General features: G+C 38.6%; 2 protein-coding genes and 1 pseudogene across 3 annotated transcripts; 2 read left to right on the top strand and 1 right to left on the bottom strand.

The window, feature by feature from the left end:
- The first annotated feature begins 1208 nt into the window (after positions 1-1208).
- On the top strand, positions 1209-2494 carry LOC137736561 (putative transmembrane ascorbate ferrireductase 3; annotated as a pseudogene). Its single transcript, XR_015955299.1, has 4 exons — positions 1209-1502; positions 1600-1648; positions 1740-1943; positions 2056-2494. The product of XR_015955299.1 is annotated as a putative transmembrane ascorbate ferrireductase 3 (transcript).
- Positions 2495-2996: 502 nt separating this feature from the next.
- LOC137736788 (putative ascorbate-specific transmembrane electron transporter 2) lies at positions 2997-4226 on the top strand. Its single transcript, XM_068476058.2, has 4 exons — positions 2997-3297; positions 3413-3461; positions 3642-3841; positions 3963-4226. The coding sequence occupies exons 1-4, from the start codon at positions 3139-3141 to the stop codon at positions 4224-4226; spliced, it is 672 nt and encodes a 223-aa protein (XP_068332159.2). The 5' UTR covers positions 2997-3138.
- A 1430-nt stretch (positions 4227-5656) lies between these two features.
- Positions 5657-9548, bottom strand: LOC137736906 (protein OBERON 3). Its single transcript, XM_068476220.2, has 2 exons — positions 7189-9548; positions 5657-6350 (listed from the first exon to the last, which is right to left on the bottom strand). The coding sequence occupies exons 1-2, from the start codon at positions 9050-9052 to the stop codon at positions 5773-5775; spliced, it is 2442 nt and encodes an 813-aa protein (XP_068332321.2). The 5' UTR covers positions 9053-9548; the 3' UTR covers positions 5657-5772.
- Between the last annotated feature and the right edge of the window lie 772 nt (positions 9549-10320).

Here is a 10320-nt window from a genome sequence, read left to right as displayed (position 1 = left end):
ATTGCTGTGGCCGTAAATTCTAAAATGGACTGGCATCATGTTATGATTCAAGATTCTTAGTTGTTGTGTCGTTGATTAAAAATTCTGAATCATGGTATGAGCCGGTCCATTTATAAAATCCCTACTATGGCTAGCAAGTATGTAGCAACTTGGGATTGAAAAAGTAATCACTTTGAAGCGTGGTCCTAAACATGAAATTCCAAGTGCATGCAAGCTCATGAACATAATCACTACCAGCAGTACTCTTTGTTGCCTTTTGTAGCAGGGTCCAAGGGAGGAATTTGTGGGAAATGTCTCTAGACTTTTTATTGTGCGGCCAATTCTTAAGAAAGGGATTGGTCTTTTGCATATAACTAGTCAACGTCATATATCCAATTCAAGTTTATAAGTTTGTGTTTGTTAAGAGTATACAATTATTTGAAAGTAACATATGAGAGTTTTGGCATTCCTGATTCCTCCAATCCAAGAGTACACAATTATTTCTGAAAGTAACATATGAGAGTTTAGGGTTTTCATTTTTGCTACGTGTCCCCATAACCTATTGCAGGCCGGTCTTGTATTCTATCTGATGGACAGTAATGACTTCAAGGTTGGTCTGTAAGTCCTAATCCAGTTCAGAAATATGGGTCAGGCTAACCCAATTGTAAAAACCAAACCTTTGAGGTCTGACTTTTTCTTCCGTAGATCGATCAAACCTCAGGGGGTTCTTGTGCCACCAACATCGTTACTAAGATGGAGCTCTCAAGCAATGATGGAGCTAACATGGGGTTATTGGCTGCTCATTAAATTGTCATATTCTTTGTATACTGAAAAATTGTTTGTGAGTAACATAACAAAGGTTGGAATAACCTCTCATGGATTTATTTGTTTGAAAAAGGCTAACCTTTACCTTTTCAGTCTATTCTGCAACCACATTTTTCTCTTTGGAAAAATAGAATTCCTCAAGGGGTGATGCTCAAACAGCTAGATAGCTAGGACGCCTCTACAAAGTGTAACATTAAGAGAGCGGATATATACTTGGATCATTCATATATGTGAACTTGTGATGCTTTGGTTTTCCTTTTTCTTATAATAATTGGGCAGAATAAATACCTTAGTAGAAAAATGAGAGTCTGATGCTTAGCTAAAGTTCAAAGCTTCCCCAGGAGAGATTCCCAAAACCAACACGGCAAGCAATCCCAAGAACAATGCATGCATTTTTAATCACAACCTCTTTAGCATAACACTCGCACATCAAAATTAAAGGAACGAAGTAGAAGATATTAATCCATCAACACTCATCCTTAATTCCCAATATTAATTAACTTCACCGTCATCTGTCCTTTGATCACTTAATTGCAATGCAAACTACTATAAACTATAGGTACGAACGATCAGCCTCTAGGTTGACAGTAGGTGCACACTTGTTTGGCATCTTAGCACTCATACTCTTGCTTGTTTGGCTCCTGCATTACCGTGGTGGCATTGACTATGATTCTGATAATTCAGATCGAGTTTTCAATGTAAGTGATCATTAAACCATCACATACCCAGCCAGTACCATTTGCTTGCTTAATAGTGGCTCAAGTTAAAGTTAAAGTCGTTTCCTCAATTTGGCAGGTTCATCCGTTTCTTATGTTCTTCGGATTTATTTTCTTTGCTGGTGAAGGTACGTACATATTAGGGTACTAGGGTTTAATTTCTTATGCTTAACTACTAGTATCTGAACGAAATATTATTGCATGTATTTGATACACCAGCGATGATGGCATACAAGACCGTAATGTCGGGACACAAGGTGCAGAAGTACGTTCACGCCCTCTTACATCTGGTAGCTCCATGTTCCGGGATATTTGGGATCTGCGCTACTTTCAGATACCATGACATGAGGGACATAGATAAATGACATGTATTCCCTGCATTCATGGATTGGCTTGACCACCTTTATCTTGTACGGTTTGCAGGTACGTACGTATAAGTGATAACGATAACTTCATTAATTAGTTAATTAAAGTAAATATATTGTTCCTTAATTACTTAATTAAGCATGTATGCATGGTTTGATTTGGCATGCAGTGGCTGTTTGGAGCTGCTACGTTCTTGTTTTCAAGAGGTATGTCAGAGTCGTCGAGGCTCAGAAGAGTTCCATGGCATATGAGTATAGGTTGGGCACTGCTGTACTAGTCGATCTGTGCTGCCCTAACTGGTCTGATGGAGAAATTCACATTCCTTAGAATTTCGAATGTGCTGGGTCGCAGGGAATCACACTTGATCAATTTCACTGGACTATCAATCCTCCTGTTTGGCATCTTCGTCGATCTCTCTGTCGCTCTTGCCCGTTATGTGTGATATATAGTTTCTTAATTTAATATCAATCCTTTTTTTTTTTCAGCTGGATTATTCAGTTGAAGACATTGGTTTGGTGTTATATATAATGTTAATTATTTCATATGTATAATCCTTTTTTCTTTTGGTGTGATTAATTTGAGCGAATTTATGTATTCGAGGGTTCATGTGTAAGACCAATATATTCATTATGATATGAATTCAATTATTTTTCTATTAATGATCAGGTAATGTGTTGATTCCTTAATCGGTTAAGTTTGTAAATTGTATCAGTCCCTAATATCTGGAATCTTTTCTAACACAATTTACTTAGAGCATCACCCCCTAATAGTCCGCATCTTCAATGATGATGTGATATGATTTTATCGTACAAACATCATGATTAGAATCATTTATTTTCTTAATCATATTCTAAAGATAATTTTTATAAAAGTTTATTCAACTTAGAGACCCTATACCTAGAAAATGTACCTGCTTGATTGGGGTGCTTTGTAAATGTGATTGACGACGACTTCATTTAGCCGTACGTGACACACAGAAACAGAATGCAAAACAGACATATTCGAAGCTTTTGGCCTGGCCACCTAAAAAGATCAGCCGGCTAGACGGTTTTCCATATTCCAAATGCTTGGCGGCATCGATCCTTCCATATTCCAAACATTGTTTAGTTTGGGCAAATAAAATTCTAAATCTATACTTTGATTTCATCCAAACTTCCATGCTTTTCTCGTCGACACCGTTTCTCTTGTGATTTAAATACAGTCATAGTAAAGCTTGTAGCTCTTGAGAGGATTACGCTCACACGTTACAACGATGGCAGCTAAGAGTCGTAGCTACCAAATATCAGCAATCCCAGCTACAATATTTGGGCATTTGCTAGCTATAGCCATAACAATCCTGGTTCTTGTTTGGACCCTAAAGTTCCGCGGTGGCTTCGCTCTCGAAACCCTCATCAAAGAGAAAATTATAAATGTACGTTAAGTAAATTTTTAAATCTTGCATACGTATAATATATGTTCATATCATAAGTGAAGTTTATATGATCATATCCTTCATCTCATCATATTCTTCCTCTCATCTTTCACAGGTTCATACGTTTCTAATGGTGGTTGGGTTTATATTGATCGGTGGAGAAGGTAATCATATTGGAGCTCACTAGGTCAAAAAAATGTGTCTATAACCTTGCTAGCACAAATGTGCCCTCTTCGCAGTTCATATTAGTTTAAACTAGACTATCGTTTATATAAAAAAAACATTGCTAAACATCCCTAGAATATTAAGGACTGATCTGATGGGGTAGCAATTGATTGGTGCAGCAATCATGGCATACAAGACAGTCCAAGGGGAAAGGAACACGCAAAAAGGGGCGCACCTGATATTGCATCTTCTAGCTCTGGTGGCTATAATTTTTGGGCTTTACTGTGCCATCAAGTTTGATCACGAATCCGGAGTTAAACATTTTCTTACTTTACATTCCTGGCTCGGCATAATCACCATCTCGTTATTTGGTCTTCAGGTAATACCGACACCTTATGATACTTAAAATATGTCAACACCTTATGGTGTCATGCCACTTTTGAGGGAGAAGTGCCTCTTAACTAAATGATCATACACTTATATTGTTGCTTGTTTTCCAGTATTTGTTTGGCTTCGTTCTGTATGTGTTTCCGGGTGGCGACAAGTCGTCGAGGGGAAATTTTATGCCATGGCACACATTTTTCGGGATGGTGATATTTCTTCTAGCTGTGTGCACGGCTGAGACGGGGTTGCTGGAGAGGTTATTTTTCTTGGGCGTAATAAAAATGAATGAACAAGTACTTATAGTCAACTTCATTGGCCTTTTGCTCTTTCTCTTTGCAGCCACCGTCAGCCTCACCGTCCTCCTCCCTGGGTCTTACTAATTGATCATACCAATTATTCATCTTTACCTGAGTATTTTCTCTTGTCAATATGTTGTTTTGAGACGAATTAGTTTTGTTGTGTTATTTTTATACAACGTTATATTTACGCTAAGAAGTGGAAAATAACAGTGAATAGTAGTCTTAGGGCTCGTTGGAAATGCTTTTAAAATAACTTCTAAACGAGCTCTTAAAAGTACTTCTAAACGAGCTCTTAAATATTAGTTCATTTCCACATTCATAAAAATTTGTTAAGCCAGATGGACAGCCTATTTGTATACTTAAATTAATAAAGCAATGAACATTCAAGAAAGATTATTCTCATCTTACTTTACATCGTAAAAGTATAGACGATTTATTAAAAAAAAATTGAAAGTAGATCAGTACCATTTTACTTTTAGCATAAGTTTCTCATTCTTTTCAACATGTGTATATGTTATATTTTGCAAATCTACAATCGCAAAGTAAGATGCTTGTAATTTAAGTGATCACCAATATTTGCTTTTATATTCGAGATCTGTGTTTGAATCTGCTTCCAATATAAAAGCAAAACCTGAAATCACTAAGTAATGATGGTGTTTCTGAACCCACAACATTATTAGTTGTAACAATGGTGGAAGTGGTGGCACCAATGCAGTTTTTCTTGGCGCAAGCGGAGTTTGCATACAGACTTTTTTCTCACCGTGTGATTTGATCAAGCGGCTGAAACTGAGTGATTTGGTGACCGGTTTTGATACAAAGTGGGAAGTTTTTGTGTAAAAAATAGGCGGTTGTGATGCAAAATAGGATGTTTTGTGTAAAAAAATAGCGATGATTCAGGTGTTTTTGAATAAGACGGAGCAAATCTTTGCATTAGAAAACAAAGGCTCTATACAATGCCTTGCACTAGAAGATATGTCCTTGCATTGTTTATATAAGGTTGTGCACACATAGGTGCTATGTAATGTGCCACCGTTGAGCGCTATATAATATATATATATATATATATATATATATATATTTTTTTTTTATCGTTATGGAGAAATTCTTGTGTTCACCAGTGGACAACCTCATTCGTACGGCCACACGTGGAATTTTGTAATGGACTACAATGCAGAAGGTCTCACTTAATTGTGTGTATGAGCATACGAAAGACAATCTTCCTCCAGACGGACACAAGAATCTCTCTTTGCTATGGCAAAGAGGTAGAGGGAGGCCGTGTGCGGCGTTGCACTGCTCAACCACTGTTATCCAGGAGAAATTTTTTAGTGTGCTGGAAACGCGGCCCGTACACTACATGTCATAAACTAACTTGTAATATGACACTTGATATACCAAACTGTGTTCCTAGCATACTGGAAAATCTCTCGTTATCCAGGCAGAGCATATGCAGATGGAATGATGCCAGCACTAGCTATATAATCAATTGAAGAATAAAGTTTGAATTCCACAACTGCGAGACAATCTTTCACTTTGATTAAAATAACAAGCAGAATCCAAAACTGAATAACACTCATCAATATACTTAACACAGTCAGCACCATTGTTAAAAAAGAATTAAATACAGAAACTAGACCCGTTGCTGCTTTGTTGCTTCCATTCTCTCCAACAAGCCAGCAATCTCAGCTTGCATTCTAGTTTTCATGTTGTAGTAATCGCAATGTGAACTTTCCAAAATTTTCAGCTCCTCCAGTTTCTTCCTTCGCTTTTCCTCCGTCTCTTTCAGACAGAATTTGGAAAACTTTCCGGCGTACTCTTCCTCCAGCTTCTCTGTCTTCGTCTGTATCATCTGATGGTACCCTTCTGCCTCTCTCCGAGCTTCATCAGCCTTGCTCTGGAACATTCTAGCTTCCGCTTCCTTTATCCTCACTATGCTTTCCAAGCTCTCAAACCCATCTATTTTTGGAAATGTTCCAAACTGGAACTCATCCTCATTGCTTATATGGGACGATTTGAGGGGGTTCTGACGGGTATCATTAGACAGTGAATCACATTGCATACCAGAACTTGTGTTGTAAACAGGATATTTCGGAGGTACAGAAACAGATTGTGAAAAAGGGGTCGAATCTTTTCTCAGGCAGGCTTGAGAAGCAGCCAACTCTTTTGTGGATAAGGTAGAAGCAGGATATTCTGACACTCCATCTGTATCTATTTAAAAGGAAAAGAAAATCCAGATTTAGGCATGAACAGATACTGAATAACACATATATCTAAGTCGAGGAAGAAACATTTAGAATGAGTATATAAGCAAACATTTCAACTCAAGCTGCATCGAGGACATTCAAATCAAAAGTGAAATGAAAAAGGAAAGAAGAAAATAGGCCAACACAACAAAAAAGTAAGCTGTAGAGATTAAAATGGTTTTTAACAGCCACAGGCATATGATCCTCACTGTAGCTATGCAGACAGCCAGTCACAAGCCTCAAGTAATCAACTCAGAGTATTCTATTTGACATGGTTCATATTACGCTAGCCTCCAATACGTGCATAAAATACCCAATCAAGTTCCTTCAGTAATTGTTTTCTAATTTGATAAAGTAACATTATGCTACAGTAGAATACGGCGAGCTGAAGATTATATAGAATTATCATCTCTATGGTTTTATATTCAACATGTGAAGAAATAAAAGGTTGTGTGGTGTTTCTAATACAAAGATTGCTAGTTACGTTTTCTCCAAGACACTCTTTATCATCTACCTTAACATTCCACTTTGGTACATCAATACATTGCCCTTGTTTTACATTAATGCCCAACATTTGTCCCATAAATAGTAGTTGACCAAATGGCAATTCGTAGAATTTTTCGTTTACATCTATTTAGTATGTTTTGTCACAACAGTTATAAGTCATTCTTAACATGCAAGGAATAAGCCACACTTATGCATAAGCAGTTCATACTCCGCAACGGGACTAGCAGAAGACAAACAAATTGAACGTAACAGAATAACATACAAGTTGAAATAGAAAACCGAAGAGGGTGACTTACAGTTAAAGAACTGAATAATGAAACTGCAGGCGTCTGAAGGAGACATCAATTGGCTTCCAAGCTTGGAGATGATCTCCTCAGCCTTAATATGCAGTTCCCGGCCTATAAAATCATCACTTCTCCTAAAAATCTTCTTAACACAGTCAAGCTCCTTGATAAGGGTCTCTAGTCCCCAGTCTTTTGCACAGCACAGAAACACATCCTTAACAAAACCAAACATTTCTGAAGCATGGCCGCATCCTATGCAATGAAATTGCATCTCAGTTGTCCCAGAGGGACCTTTCAAGCTAGGACCTGGTTTGATGAGGTTCCTCTGAATACCACAAGCAGCATGACACCAATGCGAACAAACATCACAGCCAACCCAACCACAAGTATTATTGGCACAGTCGAAATCCAAACACACAGGACACATACAGGAACTACAAAACCCCTTATTGGCAGAGCAAATTTTGCAGTCACAATCATCAACAGGCAATAAGCTCTTGCAATTCACATTCTTACACCTCATAAACGAGAAAATCTCCACCAGCTCGGTTGCTGGAAGGCGGTTTTTCCCAGATACAAAGTTCCCGAGTCCCATTTTCACAGCAACCAACATCTCCAATTGATCCTTCTGACATTTAGAAAGATTCTCCTTTGTAAGATCAGACCTTCTCTGAAGCCGGTTTTGAAGGCTCACCAATTCTTCCTTCTTCTCCGGCGTGGATATCAGATTCTTCAAGTATTCCTTAGTTGATAAGAGCATTTCCTCAGGAAGCTCTTGAACTGTCTGAGCCATGACAGTAACAGATTCCGAAACAATTTCGCGAAGAATTCTCTCTGGTCTAGAAAGTTTCCTGGCTCTCCCACCAACATCCATACCCTCCAATCCTCTCAAACTTTCAGAACCTCTCCCTCTAGAATCCTCAGAAAGGGTATCGATTGTCGGCTTAGCAGGCAATTCAGATGGAAAAAAGGAAAGGTTATCAGAGCTAGTTGTCCTATAAACACTGTTATTATTACAAGAATCCTTACGATTACTCAGCATCATTGACAAAATCCCGCCCCCATGATTCGACAAACCAACTCCATCTCCAATCGGCTTAAACCTGCTATGAACAGACCCATTAGTGCCCTCCCCACAGTTCCCAATTTGATCATCTTTCCCAACAGAATACTCGAAATCCGTCGAATTTCGGGTAAGCGAGCAACTGGGGTTGTGGGAAAATGGGTGGGAGTAAGAGTACGACAATGAAGCTGCTGTGAAATCATTGGAGCAAGTTGTCCGTGTGTTGTTAGCAGACGGCGCCAACGACTGTATGCTTCTGCTCGGCCGCGGCATCGCCGGAGGATCGCCATTCTGCAAGGCGTTTGAGGCGGTGAGAGAGAAAGATACCTCCGGCAAGGCTAGAGAGAGATTCAAAGTCTCGAGCTTTGGCTTCTTGTCGTCCCTGCTTTCTCTCTCCGCCTCCTCAGCAAGCTCTCTCTTTGAGCAATTCAACCTGGTTTCGTTCAAATTAAGGAAATCTCTCTCTACCCATTTGTTAGAATTCTCCGAAACCATGGCTTCTTTGCCTTTGAAACTCTCTTTCTCCAACGAAGTCAGCAAATTTGCGCCGGCGAACTCCTTCTCGAGAAAACCCAGTTTGGTACTGTCGCAGAGGTAGCTGAGAGTCAGCTCTTGGGAACTTAAATTTCCAGTCTTTGAGGGTTTTGATTGGAACCCATCAGAACCCATGTCTGATTCTCTGAGAAACCCGAACCCCTTTTCGGAGAATCCCAATTTATCTTCTGGCTTGTGTTTGTTTTGCTTGGAGATATGGCGAGTGACCTTGCTCTGAGACGCCTCGTCGGCGGCAAGATTCCCATTCGCTCGATCCATGTCACCAAATACGGCCTTATTCACACAGAGAGGGAGAGAGGGAGAGAGGGAGAGAGTGAGAGGACTTACCAGGTAAGAGAGAGATATATAAAGAGTGTCTGTGAAGACGAGAGGAAGTGAAAGAGACACAGAGAGGAAAAGGTCTACAGGGGCTGTTTGGAAATTAGTAAAGAATCTGGGGGTGTGTTTGTCAACTGATTCCTTCAGCACACCATTACTGAAATCTCAGTCTCTGTAAATCTGCAACGGGAGGCGCCCCAGCGGCTGGATTTTTCAAGCGTTTACACCAGAAAACGGCGATACGTTTTTCTGGCCTTGATCTGAAATTACCGAACTGGCCATCTGAATTTGGTGGAATTACTCTACCGCAATGCTTTGAGTCATCTTTTTCTTGGTAAATACCTTGACTGGAGTCCAGGGGTGGTGCTGCAGGAAGGGGACGACTTTTTGTATTTTTGGAGAAAAATATGAATTAACATTTAATTAGAGCATAATTAACGTTCACCATCCTTAAAAAGGTGCTTAATTGCTTTCAATTATGAGTCAAAGTTTAGCTAGTATTTTCTAGCGACAGATATTCAAACGGTACTTCATATGTCATAATATAAGTATAGATAATTTATTTTTGTATATTCTTATTCTTATATTATGACACATGGAGTACTTCTTGAATATCATACACTTTGAAAGTTTTCTCCTTTCCTTCCTGGTAAAGGGTCACAAGTTCAAGAAATTTTCATTTGTACTTGAAACTCTTGTCACGTAAATGTTATAATGAATTAAGAACATAGTTAATAAATTTTACTGTTAAGATAGTACTACAGTCTAATAATATTTTTCTCCATTTATAAAGTTATGGCTCTCGTAAACGATGAGTTATATACCCTCCATTATATAAATGTTGTTACAAAGTAAACTGACAATATCAACATACCTCAATTGCCATTTTTCATCGAAAGGAAAGTGTGAAATAAGGAAAATGTCATGGACTTTCTGAAAATTTGGGGACATTAATAATGTAGCTTAACTGCTATCTGAATTCGGAGCTAGGATGTTTTTGGTCAAATGAAATCAAGTTTAACTGTCATGGACTATTTTATGGCAATATTCTGAGACAAATTAAATGCATCAAATCAAAATATATCCCCCGTTTTGGGGTGATTAATCACATTAATGATTGAGATTAACAAAAATTAGGTGCTTCATCGTGTGTTAATTAATCTCAAAGTCAGTTGGAGAACCATATATTCTAGTCACTAATCAAGAAT

This window comes from Pyrus communis, chromosome 13 (assembly GCF_041283825.1).
Source record: "Pyrus communis isolate YQ-2024b chromosome 13, ASM4128382v1, whole genome shotgun sequence".
Taxonomy (NCBI): domain Eukaryota; kingdom Viridiplantae; phylum Streptophyta; class Magnoliopsida; order Rosales; family Rosaceae; genus Pyrus; species Pyrus communis.
This window is presented reverse-complemented; position numbering and strand designations above follow the sequence as displayed.

Bases quoted from the DNA above. Each gene is read 5' to 3' on its own strand.
- LOC137736906 (XM_068476220.2), bottom strand. From the start codon at position 9,052: ATGGATCGAGCGAATGGGAATCTTGCCGCCGACGAGGCGTCTCAGAGC. The intron at 6,351-7,188 runs GTAAGTCACCCT...CCTTTTAAATAG, and splicing joins CATTATTCAGTTCTTTAACT to ATACAGATGGAGTGTCAGAA.
- LOC137736788 (XM_068476058.2), top strand. From the start codon at position 3,139: ATGGCAGCTAAGAGTCGTAGCTACCAAATATCAGCAATCCCAGCTACA. The intron at 3,298-3,412 runs GTACGTTAAGTA...CATCTTTCACAG, and splicing joins TCAAAGAGAAAATTATAAAT to GTTCATACGTTTCTAATGGT. The intron at 3,462-3,641 runs GTAATCATATTG...TGATTGGTGCAG, and splicing joins TATATTGATCGGTGGAGAAG to CAATCATGGCATACAAGACA.